This window comes from Lytechinus variegatus, chromosome 1 (assembly GCF_018143015.1).
Source record: "Lytechinus variegatus isolate NC3 chromosome 1, Lvar_3.0, whole genome shotgun sequence".
Lineage (NCBI taxonomy): Eukaryota > Metazoa > Echinodermata > Echinoidea > Temnopleuroida > Toxopneustidae > Lytechinus > Lytechinus variegatus.
This window is the reverse complement of record NC_054740.1, coordinates 87,478,068-87,500,536: the sequence shown is the minus strand read 5'-3', so window position 1 is coordinate 87,500,536 and position 22,469 is coordinate 87,478,068. Positions and strand designations below refer to the sequence as shown.

Here is a 22,469-nt window from a genome sequence, read left to right as displayed (position 1 = left end):
CGACAAAGTTTGTTTTATCCGACAGTTACAATATTAACATTCAGACATAAGCGCCTCTCAGCGCAATCATCAATATTGAAAGTTGTCAGATCTGTTAACCTTTTATACGATATTGATGATGAAACGCTGTCAAGATGACAGAGTTCAATAGAAATATTTTGCCAAATCACATATAGCACATGATGAATACCAAATTTATATTATCCTTTACATCGAGTTTCTATAATTATGTTTTTACCATTTGTTGCACGTTTAATTTAGGATTGTTAATTCAATAATCGCATCTTATAACTATATTTACCATAAGTAGATTTCACACCCATGCCTTGCATGCCGTCGGTGTAATTTTCTCCTGTTGTGCCATTTCCTTTAATAACGTAATATTACAAAATTAAATTAATATATTTAGCCTTATGCCATCACAACACACGGTGAATTCCTGGAAATGCGAAGGTAATTTTTTTAATAAAATATTTAGATATGAATTTCCCACGAATGGACTGACCCCCCCCCCCTCCACTCACAGACACACACACACAAACAGGTCGAGTTTAATTATTTAGGGAAAATAAAATCCAAAGTACTAAAAATGCACAAAGTTAATAGGAAAGAGGATCATTCTGAACGGGGTAAAATGAATGAAGTACATGGAGAATATATATTTATTAATTATTTTATTTGTTCATTATCATTATTTTCTTCTTTTTTTTTTGGGGGGGGGGGTTGCCTTGCCAATTTCCCTCTAAAATTAACTAACATCATCTTTAGTGATCACCATCATCATCAGTGAGTGCCGATAAAAGTTATGTGTAGTAAACAGGTGAAGAGGAGTGTTTCGTTGAATAATATCAGTGTAATTATGAAAATATGACTAAAGACTCACTTTTTTCACAATAATCTCCCGAGTACCCAGGCTGACAATGACAGATGAATCCGATGAAACTCTCCTCACACCAACCATGCTTACAAGGCTTTTTCAAACAGTCTATGAAACAATAAGCATCACAATATCAATAGCGCCGTAAAGAAATTCAAAAGGATAATTTACGTTATAATGTAGACATATCGATGTACGTTTTATACCCCAAAATACATCGAGTTCATCAAGTGAAATATTGGATGTTAATTGCGGACAGAACTGCTCGAAATCTCATGCCGTATTCAAGGTACACCACACACCGTCTTTGAAAGCTTTGAAAATTATTATGAAACCAAACAAAGAATAAATAACGGGGGTTTTCATTAAATGTTTATCAGCAATGCTCACAGACTAGTTTGCTCTTCAGATGCAAAAATCGCTGTGATTTTCCTCACTTGAATCGTGTGTGAAATAACGGTCCTATTATATGTCAAATCTAGTCACAAATATATTTTTAGAAAAAAAAATCCAGGATTTTCTTTTATATAGTTACAGTAATAGGATTGCTACTCTGATGCGACAGCACAAATTTATAATTTCGAAAAAAAAAACATAGCATAATACTCTCCTTTTCTGTATCAATCAATACCAATATCACTTCTGCTATATTATTTATTTACATTCTACTCCAGACCCCCACGTTAATAAAAATGAAAGAAATATAATAGATTATGCCTGTATACCTGGCACACGGCATGTTCGGCGGCCCTGTGGTATATCATCATGTTGCCTTTCATGGCAATTCTTAGTGGCTGAACTAGGAAGAAGCTTCGGAATCGTCTCTACTTCACGGCCATTCATCATCTTCACATTACATTGCTCGAATAATGGTAGAGTGTAATTAAGGTCGTATCCGTCGGAGCAAAGAGAAGAGACTATATACCAACCAGAAAAAGAGATGATCTTAATAAACAAATTAAAATAATTAGACAGAGGTATTTTTATCTCCTACCTTTCTATAAATATTCTTTTCTGAGCCGCACATGACAATATCACCGGCACTATAAATCCAGCTTCCCCAGCTCAATGTATTCAAGGATTTAATTCATCTGACATGCACTGGGTGGAGTATGAAGTCTTGATGATGTAACGTAACTTTAACAGCTTTTTACAGCGTAATGACAACTGATTGACTGCACCTATAATTCTGATTATAATTTAAAACATATGTACTTTAAAAACGACTGATGGCTTTAAAAAGCACATGTCTAAACAGTCTAATGAACACATCAATATGTTAACGGGGAAAAACAACACTCGCATTCAATTGTAAAAATGAAACGTTGTCGTGTTTAGGGCATCACCCTCAATGAATGCCGAAAATGTCACACACTAAAATGAAATTCTGATGAATAACCAGAGACGCCTGCCTCCATGAATCTTAATTTAGAAGAAAGGTAGTTTCATCTTACCCATTTTCACACGATGGCATGCAAAACTAGCAAAGACGAAGACGAGGATGAAAAATACCGCGTTGTAAGACATCTGAAAATACGATAAATGATAAAAAGAGCAAAGTAGAACTCACCCATTAGACAAAAGAAAATCGTTATTTAAAGGTCAAGTCCACCTCCGAAAAATGTTGATTTGAATCAATAGAGAAAAATCAGACAAGCACAATGCTGAAAAATTCATCAAAATCGGATGTAAAATAAGAAAGTTATGACGTTTCAAAGTTTCGCTTATCTTTAACAAAATAGTTATATGAACGAGTCAGTTAAATCCAAATGAGAGAGTTGATGATGTCACTCACTCACTATTTCTTTTGTTTTTTATTGTTTGAATTATACAATATTTCAATTTTTACGAATTTGACGATTAGGACCTCGTTGCCTGAAGCACAAAATGTTGAAATAATGGAATTCCACGTGTTCAGGGAGGAATGAAACTTCATTTCACGTGACAATGATGAGAAAATCAAAATATTTCATATTTCAAACAATAAAAAACAAAAGAAATAGTGAGTGAATGACATCATCGACTCTCTCATTTGGATGTAGCTGGCTCGTTCATATAACTGTTTTTGTGAAATGAAGCGAAATTTTGAAATGTCATAACTTTCTTATTTTACATCCGATTTTGATGAAATTTTCAGTGTTATGCTTGTTGAATTTCTCTCTTTTTATTCAAATCAAGTTTTTGTCGGGGTGGACTTGTCCTTTAAGTGGAACAATAATTACTCATCCTGCTACCTCCACCTCTTACTTTATAGGCGGATAATTATTATAGGAATCCAAATCATAACTGGTACTCAAATTAAATCTCCAATATTTCGTAGGTCTACATTTTGTCATGTGTTAAATAGTTTGTATTGATCAAGCGCACCGTCATGAAATATCAAGACTAACGCCCACGCACACCCACCCACGCATACGACCTCACACAAGACTCCCTTTCTTCTCCACACCTCTCTTCCCTTATTCCACTGTCTCTTTTCGTTCTTCCTTCTCCCTTTGAAACATGTACATTACCCTCATTAAATAAAGTATAAGGAAGATTATTTTTCTTTCCATTCTACTTCTTTTTCTTCTCCCCTATCCCCTTTCCTACCACTACCAATATTGTTGTTATCATCACCATTAGTATAGTAGCAGCAGCAGCAGTAGTAGTAGTTATGATAATAGGCAAATATATGTAATACAATGCTACTGCGCTGATGCTCGAGCATTCAGGGAATTTCTTCCTATCGGGTACCCATTTACTTCACCTGGGTGAAGAGTGGTAAATGTAGATAAACGCCTCACCAAATAAATCAAGTAAGAAATATAATACTTACCATTTTATTTCAATAGTTTGATATTCAGACGCAAGAAACAAAAGTTGTGTCCAAACAACAGACTCGAAGATTCTCTCGAAGAATTTTTTAATCAAAATCTCACTGGCCGCCCTCCTTAAACCGTTCTTCATGCAGTCAATAGCAAATTAGATTCTCCAGTCAAAAAGAGAAGACAAGGGATTGAATAATTATGTTTAAACAGAACATGGATATGTTAAAGGGGAATGACAACTTTGGAACAAGTAGGCTTGTGTAGAAACAGAAAAATCAAAGAATAAGAAAAGTTATGAGCATTGGAATATTGCAATTACTAATGCTATGGAGATCCTCTTATTGGCAATGCGACAAGGATGTATTATGTTTTGAATGGAAATGAAATACAGAACTGAATTGACGTGTGAAGTCACATGTGAACAACTTTCCCTTTGATGAACTTTGAAATACCCCGTAAATGTATCTTTTTGCTTTTTCTTATGGTGATACAAACTCATTATCCATGATGTATTCTTTGAAAATCTGTATTACATGCCCTCCTATAGAAAGAATACACGATCTACTAACATGACTAATAAATGTGATAAAAGAGGCAATTTAAGTGAAATATATACTGGGGAAAGTTGTTCACAAGTGACATCAAAAATCTTTTTTGCATTGCCAATTTGAGGATCCCCATAGCATTAGTGATCGCAATATTCAAATGCTCATAAATTTCTCATTATTAGTTAGATTTTCTCAAACTTTCGTTGATACAAGGTGATATCCTTTAAGGACACCACGATTGGCCTGATTGGCCTGTAAACGCTCGCGAAAACTTGTGTGCCATTCAAATTTGTCGACGATCAATACGATTGCTACGAATGATCTGATCTGATACTATCTGATACGATCTCTTACGATCACTGCAATCACTCCACGACTTAAGACCCCCGCTTCAATCGTATTGTAAATCTTGAAAGTCGGAATTAAGTTTGAGCAAATTGATACGCATGACGTCCGGGATGTCTGAGCATCAGCCATGCCATGATGTGACGGCTACATCACACACTAAGAAATAAAGGTTTAAAATTGAACCCCGAAAGGTTGATGCAAAATCAGCACCCTATGGGTTCAAAAAATGAACCCTGCGGTTGGGGTTCATTTTTGCACCCTGCGGGTTAAAAACTGCACCCTACATTTTAAATTGAACCCCTAGGGGCGTTGTGGCGTGCGCCTGTAATCCAAGCTGTGGGGAAGTTACAAATTGATGCAGAGGTTCGAGGTTCGAGCCCTGATCACGTCTTTCGGATGGTGACGTTAAAGGTCGGTCCCAGACGTAAATAATCATACCTGATTGATACACGTCTGACAAAACTCAAATACACACACACGCAGTTTTGAACCCGCATGGTGCAAAAATGATCCCAAACCGCAGGGTTCAATTTTTGAACCCATAGGGTGCTGATTTTGCATTAACCTTTCGGGGTTCTATTTTGAACCTTTATTTCTTCGTGTGTATTTATTAGTTGGACATTGGAGTAAGAATTTCTAACGGCTTAATCGCAACCCATCGGGGTCTGCCCATGGAAGTCACCTGCAAATGACTCTGAGCAAATTTCTGCTATCCTTAGTCTAATGACCGCCTACGTCCAGTTACCAGCGGCCTAATTAGCGAAAATTGAGGGTCGGGCATGACATGGCGTTATTTTGGAAAAATCTAAAGTTTCGTTCGTGTGAGCTAAAATGTTGGCATAATATAAAAACAAACAATATAATAGTTTACATTTTTTAGTGTTTCTTCTTTTTTCTTCATTGGTCGTAGAACTTTCAAGTTTGCCCCCTCCCCTCCCGATTGTACGCGAAGTTGCTATAAGCTTACGATGATGTTCCAGTTTTCCTTTTGATCTCTAGTACCCTGCTTCATTTTAATTTGAAAAAAATATCTTCAGACAAACGTAAATTGCCGGACTTGTAGGACACAATCGATGCATCTGACTTGGTAATGGTATCGCTCCGTTTTGAACCATGAAGCTCATGTCTTGCGCAAATCAGCTTTCCACAATATTTTCCCGTTTCCCGGTCCCGTTTCCATCGTGCTTCCGCTAAGTTGATCAGACCGAAAGGCATCGGCCAAACACATCTGTTTTTATTTGCCTTGCAGCCTTTGGAGTGCTTTTGTGGATGAGATAGAATCGCTGTAGTTTGCCGCGGCAAAGAAATGGTATTGGTACAAAATATTAAGGGACACAGCACGTTTGTAGTCGAAATCAAAATTATAAACGATGGCGTCCCTAGGATTTTAAAATAGGGGAAAGTAGGAGAGGGCCAAAGAATTTAAACGAAGGGGTTGAAATGTCCCCCCTCCCTCATTGGTGCCGCCCCGCCGGGGGTGCCGCCACTGATTAAAGGGCCCTGTACGTCATGTACGTCCTCAAAAATCAAAGACTAGTCGAACGGTTGTGGAAAATAATGTACGGAATGTCCTTTTTTGAAAGTAGAACCCTGAATAATGAGCCATCTGCCACAAACAAACTTATACACAGGTTACCTGACTAGGCTGATAGGCTCCACTCTCCGTTCTGATTAGAGTTATCACCCTTTATTATCTAATAGGATCCACTACATGCAGAAAGACAGATTGGTGAAGCCTGATAATTTATGTGAAGCCTGAGTAGATTGTTCAGAAAGAGCACGCTTCAAAATCATGGATTTGGGAAGCAGGGGGTGATGGGGCTATAGCAACCCCCCCCAAAAAAAAATGAAAATCCTTTGGGTGCTGCGTGTATTATTCTCCATAGTCAGCACCCCCCTGGAAATGTGGTAGGTAAAATAAAAGGCAGAAATGTAATAAAAATGAATGAGATTTTGTAGGAAAACCGATTTTTTTTTTTTTGCTCGTCAAATTTCTCTGGACCAAAACCACCTTCATCTTGGATTGAAAACTTTTTTTTTTTGCTCGTCAAATTCACTTCAGCACCTCCACTCAAAAAATCGTTCCCAGTGCCCTGTTCGATATCGAAGGTTTTAGCAGCATCGGATATCGATAATTCATATCTCCGTGCAAAATATTCTCTTTAAAGAAATTCGAGGCAAATGGCCATGTATAGAAAAAAAAAGAACCGTGAGATGACGAGTGTTTCCGAAGTAGGCCACAGGGATGATTGACAGCACTTATTACAATTTAGTCCACCACTGCCGACGTTTATACGAGTGGTAAAGGGCAAAAAAGTAATCTACTCGTGGATTGGAGGGGTGTTTGGTTTTAACTTCAAGCATTTCTGTTCATATAGAATAGGCCTATAAATTTATCTTTAGAGAATACAATTTTAAAAATCCCTAAACAAATATTTTTCAAAAATTTTGTTTATTAAACATATAATTTAGATACATAAAATGAAATAATCTCATCTGAAAAATTGTACATATTAGGGATGTTTTAAAGTTAAGAACTACTTAAGTATCTCATAAAACACATTTAACAATGCGGGCTCGAAGCACCAGCGATTTTTTTTTTTTTTTACATAAAGCACGACATTCGAGGTACTATGCAAAAAAAAAATTACGACGGTCAAGCGCGAGCTGAAATTCAAACCTTAAAAATCGAGAAATCCTACTCACTTTTGTAATCATGAACAGGATACGAATTATTTTCCTAAATAATGAACATTTTGAAAAATACTGACCGAAAAGGGAACTTTTTGATAATTACAGGAAAATTACGAAGCGCGAGTTGATTTAATTTTGGCGATTTAGACCTAAAAATCGGGATATTCTAATCACTTTTTTGATATCGTGAAAATGATGCCAATCTAACTAAAATAACTAATGCAAATGCGAAGCACGAGATGAATAAATTATTTTGATATACAACCCCCTTAAATATTTATATACAGTATATATATTTCAGATCAATAGTATATGGAGAGGGCCGTAGCAAGGTCAATACCCGTCTTCATCAAGCTTTCGGGCACATGCCCTTCATCAGGATCTAAACCAATGTATAAAATAAAAAAATATAGGCCTACTAATAACAATGGTAAATACAATGCAATGCAATATATAACGGAGATAAGTAATTATATTCCATAAAAATAATCAATTATACATGCAAGGTAAGTCAATATATAACGAAGTATAGAATATATAGTTACCGTACAGTCCGTAAGTATAGTGTATTGTTGACAGTAAAGTTAAGTGTGAAGTGAGGTCAGATAAATACAGTATATTTTTTTTTTGGAGGGGGCAAGAGCCTCCCCCATCTCCGCCATTGACAGCCACAATTACCATGATTACCTCTTTAACTCACGTAAGCACCCACTCACCCTCTCACATACGCTTATAAAGAGACACACTGGCCTCTTTCCGTTCTCTCTAACAAGCACGCACACATTCATTTCACCTTTTCAATCATCCATTTATTCATTATAGTAATGTAAGATCAAATGGGAACCGTCTTGAAATAAGCAACAAGCATGAGTCAAGTAGAATGAAACCAAGGGTTACTTATGATGATACTATTCATTTTAATATATTGTCATAATCCTCGTGTTTTTAGACTGAAGTCGCTGCTGCCGAATATGTTTATAATTATGTATATTTGATAATTTAAAATAATGGTAATGATGATGATAATAACGATACCAATAATGATGATAATGATTATAATGTGGAGACTATCAATAATTGTAAACATGCAAATAAATGAGAGTTAAAATATTGAAGTCATAATTTATTTTTTAAACATTATTCATTTTAAATATTCAAGACGGTCAAGAGACTTCGATTGTTTTCTTTTACGATTTTAAACAAGCTATAATTTTCTAGAGACTTGCACATGAACAGCCCGATTATCCCTGAGGAAGAAGATACACGAAATCACAAGATCCATGGACCTAAATTTTGTTGAAGTAATGGACGTTTTTCTTTGTTTTCCTTTTGTCAGTCTTTACATGTATGAAATTAATTGTGTTTTTATTTTTTTCATCACTTTTTATTCAATGTCTTTTAAGATTGTGTTTTTATTGTATTCCTTGAGCCTCATTGTCTTGTCAACCAAGTTTGAACACTGTCATTCAGATCATAATAGCCTCCTGTCGAGGCCCTGGCGGCTGCTTCCCGAGGGAAGTGAGAGATATATATAGCGAAGCAGAGCGCAGCGCGCCTGGCTCGCTTCGCTCGGGAAGCAGCCGCCATGCAGGGCCTCAAGAGGCGAGATCATAGTTCCCGTGTTTACACGCGGCATCGGCTTGCGGTTCAGAACCGAGAGCCGATGCAGAATCGGCTTTTTTGATGCGTGTAAACGCGATTAACTTGCATCGGCTCTCGGTGCAGAATCGGCAATATTTCACTACCAAAGTAGTAGGTTCAGAACCGCGGAGCCGATGCAGAATCGGCTTTTTTTTACGAGTAAACAGAAATCTGATTCTACATCGGCAATTATCGCGCATTTCATTAACTTTACAGTTATGACGTACTTGTAAGCTCACTGATCCAGCGTTGTCTTTATTATCACGTATATTGTTCGTGCGCGGATCATTTCAGGTTATTGCCTGCAGATTATGTACCGCGAGCTTTGACAGCGTGTAAACGCGATCGATGCGAGATAAACCAATTGGTTCTGAACCAAAAGCAGATGCACGTGTAAGCATGGTGAGTTGACCGATTCGTAAAATCTTCAAACAGATAATTGCTTTCATGATAATAATTATAAGAAAAAAGCCCCATAAGGAGTGTAAACAGAATGAGCATAACTGAAGACGTCGAGTTTATTCCTTGCAATAAGACAATAAGAGCCTTATACAGAAAGTGTGATTATATACCGCGTTTCGTAACAAGGATTATTCACATTTGATTGGATTTGTAGTGGATCGAAAACCTCAGATAAAAAAAACGCCAAAGGATCTTCTGTAGCAGCTTCACCATGACCGTCAAAGGAAAAGGGACAATGTGTGAGCTTTTATAGGCCGTGTTGAGGGATCGATGAAACTTTCAATTTTGTTTGAAAACGACTATCTTTCAAACTTTCCGAACATGACCTTTTCGAGTCCCATGAAAGGTCCTTCCACCAGGAGAGACAGGATGAGAGCAGCTACGAAGGAAAATACAGCGTTTCCAACGTACAAGTACGCCTGCAAGGATGATAACAACATTTAAAAGAAAAATGAAATATCTTCTTCTTTATGAGGTAAGTTAAACAAAACCTAAATAATATCATCATAATTGTAAAAGATCACACATACACATTGGATTTAGGTTATATCATAATCATAATACTTACTATTGTGACGTAGGTGAAATGGAAGAGTGTTTGTTGGGTTAAGAGAACACTGTACATAACGACGGGATGGATCAAAAAGGCACAGTAGCTAAGACGAGCAAGGGGTATCCAGAAAGACCATTCTAAGAGCACTCCAACAGGACCTGTGGTAAATATTGTCAGAGGATAGAGAAAATGGATGTGTATTATGAATGGGACCAAAGGGCAAGAAGGCAGGAAAAGAAGACTGTGAGGAGATCAATAATATTCATAGGAAAGGGTCATGATGGATGGGATTCGAACTCATGACCCTCTGTCCACATGACCACAATACCAAAACTCTTCGCACTTGGATTACTCTTAATTAATCCCCGGAATTAACCATATTAGATTTACCTCCATATCCATGCAGTGAAGCGAATATGATCCAGCATATAGCCACTCCCCAACCGAGGCGGTAGAAGGTAAAGTATATAGCCGACTCGATCTGGGGTACGTAGCGGTAAGCGCCGGACCAAACACCGTAGACGACGGCGAATAATGTGGCAAGGGCAAGTATCCATCCAATTACTGCAATATACTGAGAGGAAGGGAGAAATAATAAGCGAGTATCACATCAGTATGAGCATATGTGGAACTAATGACAGTGCACACGATAACGCCTTTTACAATCTTTACATCAATCTAAAGATGAACATTTTGGATAACAGTTACTATACACAATATCAATGATTTAGTACAAGGATGTTAGCAAAACCAAGAAAGGTAACATTGCTTATTACATTTTAACAATTACGTGTTAATGTGTGTCCCTCGATCACTTAACAAGTGGAATGCCTCTGGCCGTCTCACCTGCATCACGGGATTCAACATAGCAGCAGTGCTATAACTCGCTCAAGATGTTCAGTGATACTTGGTTACTCTTATTTCCACGTTTTATGAACTAGACCAATGCACTTACAGAGATAGGATGGTAATCCAACAAATACCCCCAATGTGGTCAAAATTTATTGACCTCACATGACCTTTGACCTTGATCATGTGACCTGAAACTTACACAGGATATTCAGTGATACCTGATTACTCTTATGTCCAAGTTTCAAAAGTCAGATCAATAAACTTGCAAAGTTATGATGGTAATTCAACAGATACCCCGGCCCCATTATGGCCAAAGTTCATTCACCTTTGACCTTGGTCATGTGACCTAAAATGCGTACAGGATGTTCAGTGATACTTGATTACTCGTATGTCCAAGTTTTATGAGCTAGACCAATATACTTTCAAAGTTATGATGGTAATTCAACAAATACCCCCAATTCGGCCAAAGTTCATTGACCCGAAATGACCTTTGACCTTGATCATATGACGTGAAACTCATGCAGGATGTTTGGTGATAATTGATTAACCTTATGTCCAAGTTTCATGAACTAGGTCCATATACTTTCTAAGTTATGATGTCATTTCAAAAACTTAATCTTAGGTTAAGATTTGATGTTGACGCCGCGCGCCGCCGCCGTCGGAAAAGCGGCGCCTATGCAGGTGAGACAAAAACGAACATAGACACAGTTCGGAATAATGATGATGATAATTATGAGTGATATTATCAACAATGTCTAAATGATGATGAAAAAATAAATTATTCTCACTGGTGTCTAATTCCACCTCAAGAGTTGGAGATGCGCTTGAAACTTAATAGTGCAAACGGTGTTTGCAAACGAAATTATGAGAGTGACTTACCACTGGCATTTTAACTTTCTTTCCTTTCAGTTTAAACATAAAATAGCCTAAAACTAAGCCTGCTAGGTAAGTGGGTATCCTTGTATAAGGTTTGGTGTAAACAGTGTCGGCATTTGGAGGATCTGGATTGTTGTCATTGTAGGAACTGCAAGAAACAGATTTGGGGAAACGGAAATCATTATGTTGTGACCGCCTCCCCAACATCCCTCAACATAAATTAAGTTGACAGATGAGCAATGGAGTGCAAAAAAAAATATGGATTTTTTTGTGCCCTCGTTGAGTCCTAAGCTCATGAGCATGGAGGGAGCTAGTCCCACTGCCACAGCTTTTATATAAAACTGAGATCAAGTAAAACTTCGAGAAATCAATGAAAATTCTCTTCAAATCGGGTAAAAAAATCGCACTTTGTTTCTTTTAGCTTATTAACTATTCATTTTTGTAGGATATCCACTTTTCGCATCATCGGCCATGATATTAAAATAATGTCTTCACGATTAGGGGAGGGATTTCCCTCCTCTGTGTAGCTTTGCATCAGCGTTGAAATTATTATAGTATTATCGGTTATATTAGTATAATAATGTAGAGTTTAGGAAATTAAAGGTTCTTCATGTACTATGTTGATTGGATTTCTAATAATTTTACATACAATAATGTGAACTTACGGTTGAGCATTCGTGGCGTATCCATAATACCAGGTGATTCCAAAAAGCGACCCAAGAGACACTATAAATAGAGAGGTAACAAGTACGGCACCTGCTCTCGCATTCCTAAAGTCGATATGACATAACAATAAGTAAATGTTGATTAATAGATAATAAGGAAGGGCCACCCCTCCCTCCAGTTTGCAATACTAAAGCTTTGTATACATCTCAATCACTCACATGCTTTGGTTGAGCAAACTATTAAATACTAATTAAAACCTGATTCATATCAATCGAGTAAATAAACAATGCGAGTAAACCAATTAATCACAGTTTGAATGGAATGTAACACAAATAAGGTTGTATAACCTTGAAACTTTATACTCCACAGCAGTGGCGTACCTAGGGTTTTCCACGGGGGGGGACAAAAACGTCCGCCCCAAAATTTGACAAGCAAAAAAAAGTCTTCAAGCTCGTCACGGGGGCAATAAAGGTCGTCAAGCTCTACAGGGGGGCAAAAAGGTCTTTCAAGCTCGTCAGGGGGGGGCAGGGATATACGTCCTTTGCATGGGTTGTGGCTCGTCAGGGGGCAGACTGCCCCCCTGCCCCTCCCGTAGGCACGCTAGTGCTCCACAGACTACCTCAAATTCTAGCAGACAAGCAACAATCGGAGAAATCACTTTACCCTTGATAAATATTTTGTAAATTATTAAAATTTATCAATTATTATAGAATACCTATAAAGCTGAAACTTCATTCCTCCCTTTTAATGCACTGAAAGATACTTAGAGCTATTTTCCCCCTAAAAATGCATAACTCCCCAGGTAACTGAACATTATTTTTTTTTTTTACTTGGTGAAATGTATATATTCCGTTAAAAAAAAGGTGCGTGGTTGACCAATCTCTATTTTAATGCTCTGCTGCTGAACTTATATAAAACAAAACAGTACATGATGATTTCAATTTTTCAAATCAAACTCTTTTTTTCAGAAGAGTCCCATGGCGTTTTGGCCCAGTGGATTAGTCTTCTGACTTTGAAACAGAGGGTCGTGGGTTCGAATCCCAGCCATTTCTAATTTCCTTCAGCAAGAAATTTATCCACATTGTGCAGCACTCAACCCAGGTGAGGTTAATGGGTACCCGGTATGAAGAAATTACCGGGAATGCTTTGAGCGCCTAGGCAGCGCAGCTAAAGCCGGGGTAATAATACTAGCAGGGCCCGCTGGTAGAACAGTTTTTTAAGACTGAAGTGGCTACCCTGGATAAATATACCTATATCATTATTATTTTTATTATTGTTATTATCATTAATAAGAAGAAACTTACTTGTAAAGGATGATAAGGATAATCGGACTAATGATGAAAAATTGCATGTCACAAGCAAGATACCACGACCATCCCATACACTGGAAAAAAAATTAGAAAAATTGTGCATGTATATCATGCTTGTCATTTACACTGCAATGACATATAAAATGAGTAACAATTAAAAATGATTTTTTTAAAAAAGCATGATAGTTTACTGACGAAGTCTCTATGTGTTAGGAGCCCGCTTTTGATAGAATCTCGTTATTAAACAGACAATTTAAGGATTGATTCACTCATTTTGAAGAACAGGATATTAGTGTATACGGTAGGCATTGCACCATAATAAAGGTGGAAACTTGCACCCTTCAAATCTAACCACAGAAGCCCCTATTTGGGTACAGCGTTTAATTTAATTTGTTGGCACTTTTAAGGGTTGAGTGAGCAATAACTTTTCAAGGATGTACCTTTATCTGAAGGTGCAACTTTGCTCATTTTAAACGAAAAAGTAATTGAATCCTAAAAGGTGCAAAGTGGTATTTTCACGTGCAAACAAGCAAAATATGTGTATTTTGCACCCTTTTTACTTATGAGGCAGGATTGTATTCAGGAAGGCCATTGTTACATTTTACGTTGTAAACTTTTTTCTTAGTGTGTATGATTAAAATAAATTATTATATATGTAATATAATAAAACGGGTAGTTACGTTGTAGGAACTTGCGTTTGTTAGCTTTCTTATTATTTCATGTAATCGCATTCGTGGTATTGTTTTTAGTGTAATTACTTGTCAGGTAAACATATAAAACAAATAAGGAAACATATTTTTTATATATTTCAAACACCTACCGAGTAATCCAAGATATTGGGCCATGGGTACAGGGTATTGATGTAAAGAGGATGAGTCCACCATTGTTTTCGACACCAACCTTGGATAAAATCATATGTTTCGTCAGCGGGCGACACACTTCGGCCATCACCGAAATGGGGCCACCATAATGCCCAGATCCCCATGGCCGCCATGTAAACAGGAGTGAGACGCCACCAGCGGTGAAAGTAAAACATGGCCCAACTTCCCGCGCTGCGAAGGACCTTCTTGTCAATAGCGATCAGCGTCATATAACCGACTAGAAATCCACTGAAAAGGAGTTGAGATATTTTTAGGGACATATCTTTAGGGATATATATCTTAAAATATTCTAAAAAGAAATAAATGACGGATGGTTATGTAAATTCACTGTTTGGTTAATATTCGAGTAATTCGGGAATCATCGACAAATTCAGCGAAATGTGTATGGTATTAATCCTAGAGCTGCAGGGAAGTTGAAGTTATGATACTTGATTTCCCATAAATTTAAACGTGATTTCAAGCTTGATTCATAGATTGATCCATCCAATATTGGCGGATATAAAAGTACTGTAGATTTATAACTATGCAAAAATCGTATACTACCTTCATGGTTTGGCTTACTCACTGACAAAAAGACACAGAATATCATCTTTCTTTACTTTCTCGATAACTTGAACTATTTTCTCAGTTTTTTTATGATGTGAATATTATGTTCATCTTAAAATATGAATGAAGGATAAAGATTTCAAGATTATTTCCATATTCCTTCAGACCGAAGAAATTTCTTGGGGAAAGGGAGTCGTGATTTTAAAGACTAAATGCAATCGTAAGGACTTACCTGAGAACAAAAAATGTGTCAACTGAAACAGTACCAGTGTAAAAGGCTCCAAATGACATATGGACGACAATGACGTCAATTGCCTGTAGAGGGTTACCTGTGTGGAATAGGCGGAAAGAGGATGGATGAGAGTCTATTCCGTACCTAAGGATCATGGGAGTATGCGTGGGTGGGTAGGTGTGCGTGGCTTTGAATGGATGTATGTTACGAGATTATGGAAATACAATATTACATCTATACTGGTGTTTTGCCGTTGTAATCATTTTCCATTATGCGTTCTCTGATTTTGCAGCGGTAATTTTTTTGTACAAAATTGACTAGCATTGATGGGAAATATAATTGCGACAAATATAATTTGTCCGCAACAGAATCATATTGGCCCAAGTTTTTAGACGATGGTAATGGATTCTTTAAATGACTATATATAAATTACTAATTATATTAGCTGTAGGTAAATGATAATGATGACTGGTTCCTCTTTCGGGGAACATCAAATGCATTACTTTTCAAAGAACCATATTGCCCTCGTCTAAATATCTCGAATGGTTGTTGGCAATATACTTCATGTTCTCCTCAAGACCAGTCAATATAATATTCATAATAGAGACACATAGAGACAGGAAAAAAAGAGAAAGGCTATCGGGAGATGGAATATGACAAGGTAGGAAAACTTACCCGTACGTTCCAAGGCCCAGAATTGAAAGGAATGGCCAAGCATGACCCAGCATATGCTCAATACTCTCAGCCCGTTTAACACAGCCATGGTATTCTTCGTCTTCTTAGCAGAGAGAAGTTTCTTGCAGTTACTCACAAGGGAAAACGACATCATGACAGCATTAAGAATAGCTGGGAATTTTTTTAAAAGAAATGAATGACAATAATCAAATGGGTTTAAGAGTTGGCGTTGCAGCCACCCCCTTTTGGAGAAGGGACGAACGATATATAAAGTTGTACAACTTATATCATGTATATAGGAATGTTAGGAAATTCATGTCTCGTCACCAATCACTTTGCCGGAAATGGAATTTTCGACTTGTTTCATGATTTGATTCTCATGGCGTAGAATGGAGTGCACAATATCGCAATCAAAATGACACTTTCTAAAACTGCATTTCTGCATTTTAGCGGATTCAAGTCAGTATTTCTGGTTAAAATTCGCAAAACCCCAATCATATATCAATGATAGTCTTTTATCTTGTTTCATGTAAAAATAAACAACTTACGATTTTGTTTTTCATAACTTTCAAATGGTGTTAATAATTATTATGTCAAAACAGTCTTTATCTTTCAAATATCTTAGTAAAATCTATTTTAAGAAGAAAACAAATATAAGGTTAATGAGAATAAACGTAACGTGATTAGCAGGATGTCACGTCTACTTAAATCAAATAGTAACATTTTCAAAGTTTTGTGAGTAATCTTTTAACTGATATTGGCCGGTAGATCAAGTTGGCAATTTTATTGCTCTCTAATTATTATCTCATAATTATGAATAACGTATTGTCATACTTCGTACCCCATTTCAGATTGCCCGTCTTTGTTTTCCTAGTCTTTCCTCTTTCCGCATCTTCTATTTCAAGGGGCGCCTTCTTCACTCCTTCTGAATAAGGAGGAGGCTTTTCCTCATCTATCTGATAGCCGCCATTGATTTGAGGTCCTCCTTTGCAATCAATCTCCTTAGAAGAAATCGCTACTACATCCTTATCATCCCTGCCATCATCACCGTCAGCTGAAGAGGTAGCGACGTCGGATGAGTGATCGCCTTGAGACAAGTCTTGAGAAGTATTCTCATCTTGGCGGTCAAGCTCTTGGTTCTTGGGACCTCTCATCTTCTCAAGGACTAGTTTCTGGAGGAAGACTTCGTAGAAAGTTCCAAGGCCAACCATCATTGCGAAGAAACCCATCAGAACTCTGATAACAAAGAGAGAAATTCAGATAGAATGATTGAGACAGAATGGGGAGGGGGGAGAAAGAAAGATTAATTATCATCAACGTTTGATAATAACATTATGCATTTTTGTTTACTTAATATTTGTCATTGTGATCACCAAATATTTGTATTTACCAATACCGTCATTTCAAACCTATATGAATTATTTGGCAACACTGTATTAAAACAGATTGTCATCGACACTTTAATCGGTAATCACCATTGTCAGCACTTTTCATCGTAACACCGTCGTCATATAGCTACTCATCACGACGATAAAATTCGTAATACCAATACCATCATCGCCATTCGTAATACCATTACCACCATCACCACGATCACCGGCGGATGGAGGATATTTGGGGAAGGGGGTTCGCCCCCCCCCCCAAAAAAAAAGTTCATAACTCCCTAATTGCAAAGATGAAAGCATTTTACGAGGTGCGCAGTTTATTTCTGAAAATTTTACGAGGTGCATACACTCCTCGTGCTACCCCCCCCCCCCCACTCAGATCCGCCCCTGAACATCACCATCATAGGTGATGAAACTGTCATCAATATTAGAACCTAAGGTAACGGCGCCACTACGTGCCATTTACTTACGTGAACCAAATATCAGCCGTGGTCCAAGGCCTTCGTTCTTGACAATCGAAATGCAGAAACGGTTCTACCTGAACAACCTCACTCCAAACTATGTATTTGGAAAGCAAGAAAAAATAAAGAATAAGGGTGTGTCACAATTATAAATAATGATGATAGCAATAATAATGCTAATGATAATTCGAACAGGGATATAATAATGATGATAATGATAGGAATAGGAATGAGAGGCAGATATAAATCTACTGCCGATAACGCAAAATGCAGCAATCCGTAGTTATTTTTTCCTCTGGAGTTGATGAAAATATATCGGCCGATAAGAAAAATCATCCAACCTCGTGATTAAATTGTACTACGATTGGTCAACGGAATCTGAGAGTTGTCAAGACAAGGGCAAGACCGAACCTCAGAAAATATTCGGTTTTTTTCTCTTTTTTTCTGCTAGACCCATCCTGAAAAAGGAAACCCCTCCAAATAAAGCGACATCACATTATCTTCTAATAATATGAGTTGGTCCCCTATTAACCAAAATGATGATAGTAGACGTTCTTTTACTTACAAAGTGATGAAAGGGAATTAACATCCATCTCTGAACAGCTGTCAGGCCAGCAACTTCCAAGTAGTATACTCTAGATAATCATTATAGAAATAAAAAAAATAATGGAATTTGCATAAACTCCAAGAAAGGCTCATTTATTCTATGTCTTAGAATTTACATAACTATAATAAAGTCTCGTTTCAGGATGAGAATGAACTGTTATGTTTCTTGATGAACGTATATATTACCACCTTATTAACCTCTAAAATGCCCAATCATCACACCAGTGAAGGCTGTGCAGGGAAGGTTCGACGCAGTGGTGGCGTCTGGATTTTTAAACTGGGGGCGGGAAGGGGGCAAAAGAACATTTTGGGGGAGGGATGTGCAAAGGCGCACACTAAATATTTTGCCTGTTTCACCAAATCGAGCGCGAAACGCGAGCAATTTTTTTTATATATAGGCCCTATATACTGACTTGAAAAGGGACCGGTTAAGGACTGTTTGCAGTGACTTGTGGAGATGATATCTCATCAAATAAATAATACGAGAGCGAAGAGCGAACCGAAAATGTTTAATACCCTGATACGTTCTAAGCACTTTTGTAACCATGAAAAGAATCTACTTGATGCGAGTGTGTCGCGAAAAATGTTTATATTCAGCACTTTTTTTGTAATTATTAACATGCAAGATGTGTATCTCGCTAAAACAAATAATAAAAACTGCAATTACAAGTAGAATAATTTGTGAATATTGACTTGAACACTGGATTGTTAAGCCCCATGTTATTCTATTGAACAGATCATTTATTTATCTCAATCAACAGCCACTGCGAGCGGATGATTATGACAGCATTTTCAACAATTTCTTTGTTAGTTTTCAAAATTTCTGGGGGGCAAGGGGGTTGGGACGATCCTTATTGGGGAGGGTAATGCCCCTTGCGCCCCCCCCCCCTTTGGCGCCGCCACTGCTTTGGCCCGCTGATATTTTTTTTTTCATTTTGGGGTTGAAACAAGACCACGCACAAAGCTATCAACGTCTTCTTTCGGAAACTTTGACCTTCCAGCATCTTTTAATATGGAGCAACTTTTAATTTTAACCTGTGACTTTTAATTCGATGCTTTCTATTTCAAATTTAAGAAAAAGCTTGATTGCCTAAAATGCTAGCCATATAATATGCAACACAGTAAGGCAGGTTTGTAAGAATGAGTACAGAGGAACTAATTACCCTTCTTTTCTATCAATATTGGTCATGTTGATATCTCATCAAAGACGTTCATGACTAATAAATATACTCACCGTGTTTATAACCTTGAACGGACAGTACTTCCCGTTAAATCTTGGAATATTAGATGTTTCATTTTTCATCGTTGAAGTACAAACCCAGATGTTTCCAAGGTCTACCACATTTCCAGAATATTGTGCATCACGAGGGATTCTTCCCGAAGACTTCCTCACTACAAACAAAGTTTATCACGGCAAAACAGTACTCAATAAATACATAAAATGATGAAATGCTATGTAAATGTTAATTCCTTCCATTTATATCGATGTGTTACATTACAATCTAGCCTATCATGTTTTTGGAGTCTCTTACCGATGTGATTGTCATCCCAATCATGACTATTATTGTTTGTTGTTCATTCTCATACAGTCTTTAATGTTATCAGCGCATTGTTTCATCTCTTTATATAACCATTCTGATGATGTTCGATTGCTTGTGCAATTTTCATTATCATTCCCTCTCCTTTTCTTCTCCTTCTTCTCCTTCTTTTTATTTCTTCTGCTCACTGTTATAAGTATATTCCAATCACTTTACACTCATCATTACTTACTATCATTCTTATTATTATCATGCTATCAATAAAATAAATTTATTGTAACTATAACAATTACTCATAGTTCTGTTGCAACTTTATGACTTGATGTTCTCAACGATACTTATAACGTCGTCATTCATTTCATGATCTTCCATTTGTCCTTTTCCTGGTTGTTCAAGTATACATTTATAAGTGGGGGCGCCGTGTTCCGGTCGTTAAAATTCTCGTCTTGTAGTCAGGGGGCTCGAGTTCAATTCATGTTTTCCTTCAGCAAAAAATTTACCAATATTTTGCTGCACTCTTCCCAGGTGAGGTGAATGGCTCAAGCTGAAACCATGGTATTAATGATAAGAAAAATGCGCCTCGGAATAGAAAGAGAATTGACCCCGTTATAATTGCCTGTCATTGTCATTATCACAAAACCATTTACACATTATACTTGTCCGCATATATATTTTTTCTAGCTCGGAAAGACAAAGAGAAAGCAAGCAAGCAAAATAGATTAAAGAACAATATAGTAAAAAAAAATTTGAAGTAGGGCTACTAACTTCTGTCTGCATAATAAACATAATCATTGCTGATGAGATCTGTGTAGTATTGGATGACGTCTTCCACGCAGGTCTCTGCAATCTGCCATTGGTCATCGTTTTCCCCTTCGAATACGTAGACATGTTCGTCTGAGACGATGCTCTTTGGGCGACGTGTTGCTAGATTGATCAGCTTCTCTATCTCTGGCTGCTTTGATCTTAGATACTTGGAAGAAAAATGAAAAAAAGGAGCGGGATTTCAATTACATGTAATTACAAATAGTTTTCCGTGTTAAGAACCAAGTATGTTAAAATTGCTATCAAAACTTCGTTAATTTGATCTCTGGTATAATTTCAGATACGATAGAAATTATTGCTGGTGCACTAATAAATTTCTTGGTTTTTGTTATTTTCATTTGCTGACGAGAATGCTTCTTAGGCCTATACTTTTGTAAGAGTACATATATTTTGAACTTAATAATGTCTAAACTTCAAACAACCGTATCAATTATTTGGGACTTGCTTTAATCCACTCATGTGGACAATTATTGATTGTTAAGGTTGATTGAAGTTCAAACATAAGTTTATCATCACAAACCGATAAAAGTTTTCTGCATATTTTGAAGCGTTTATTGGAATATTGAATGTTGAATATTGAATATTGGAAGTTTTCTTACCTCAATGAATATCTGGTCATCGGTCATCAATGAAAGAGCTTCGTCGTAGCCGAAACCTCTGGTTGCTAGTATCTCCTTAAACTTGCTTAAGTCAGTTTGTCCTAAAATGATCAGTAATTCAATGCGAACTTTTTAACTTTTTATTTAAGTATCCTGTTTTGTTACAAAAATATAAAACAATATTTGTTTTTTAAATGTCCCTCTACTTCTCAAATGTAATACACACGGTCGAATGATTAGATGTAACTGTATTGACATTCAATTAATCACTTGATTTGACAGCTTTCATTCTGTGCGAAATAATCATTTAATGTATCATTGATCTATTTGAGTTTTGGCCCCAGCATGAATTTAAGTTTACGTCTACTGAGATTAAGAAATGTACGTACCACGTTCCCAGGATCGTTGAATTTTGTCTACTTCAGGACTTGGTTGTCCAATAGCAGATCCTATGAGAATACCAATCACCAACGTGAAGGCAATGGAATATCGTTGATAAATCGACATTATTGCCTTTGGCCAGAATCATATAATTGCTTTTCGACACTTTGATGCAAATTATGAAGGATAACCTCCGCTCCTTACGTGTTACTATTCCACAACACACTTTGAGAAAATATGATGTCCATTTGATTCTTTGTTACGTAAGATAGATATAATTATTTCATCGGTGATTCCCTATAATTGGCTCGTGCAGAACCGCCTTGGGATATCTTGTGATAATCTCAACTTTTTGCGTAACATAAGAAAACATTACAGGCGACCTTAATCCGATGCAAAGATTGAGTTTGTTGACTCTTAGATAGTTAGGCAATACAGAACAGGGAGTGGTCTGTGTTCAGTGGCGCACCTAGGATTTTCCAAGGGGAGCGGGCAAATTCGTCAGCCAAAAATTTGACAGTAAAAAAAAAGGTCTTCAAGCTCGTCGGGGGGGGGGCAGGGATATGTCCCTTGTATGGGTTGTGACTCGTCAGGTACGCTAGTGTCTATGTTTGATACAAACGTAACCATTTAATTTACATCGGAATCGTAAACTTTGAAAGAAAACGCTGAAATAAATTACACATTTGAAAACAATAATATAATG

At 37.1% G+C, this 22,469-nt stretch overlaps 1 protein-coding gene across 1 annotated transcript; it reads right to left on the bottom strand.

Moving 5' to 3' along the window:
- Nucleotides 1-8,118: 8,118 nt before the first annotated feature.
- On the bottom strand, nt 8,119-22,108 carry LOC121426729 (O-acyltransferase like protein-like). Its single transcript, XM_041623111.1, has 16 exons — nt 21,772-22,108; nt 21,383-21,483; nt 20,727-20,931; nt 19,658-19,815; nt 18,383-18,452; nt 17,827-17,914; nt 16,813-17,207; nt 15,972-16,142; nt 15,297-15,393; nt 14,458-14,746; nt 13,632-13,711; nt 12,327-12,431; nt 11,665-11,809; nt 10,324-10,507; nt 9,949-10,091; nt 8,119-9,799 (listed from the first exon to the last, which is right to left on the bottom strand). Exons 1-16 carry the CDS (start codon nt 21,887-21,889, stop codon nt 9,680-9,682), a joined length of 2,469 nt encoding a protein of 822 aa, XP_041479045.1. The 5' UTR covers nt 21,890-22,108; the 3' UTR covers nt 8,119-9,679.
- Between the last annotated feature and the right edge of the window lie 361 nt (nt 22,109-22,469).

Coding starts and splice junctions, on each gene's coding strand:
- LOC121426729 (XM_041623111.1), bottom strand. CDS start 21,889: ATGTCGATTTATCAACGATATTCCATTGCCTTCACGTTGGTGATTGGT. Junction 20,932..21,382: donor ATGACCAGATATTCATTGAG/GTAAGAAAACTT, acceptor TTTTCTTCCAAG/TATCTAAGATCAAAGCAGCC. Junction 17,915..18,382: donor TAATTCCCTTTCATCACTTT/GTAAGTAAAAGA, acceptor CCAAATACATAG/TTTGGAGTGAGGTTGTTCAG.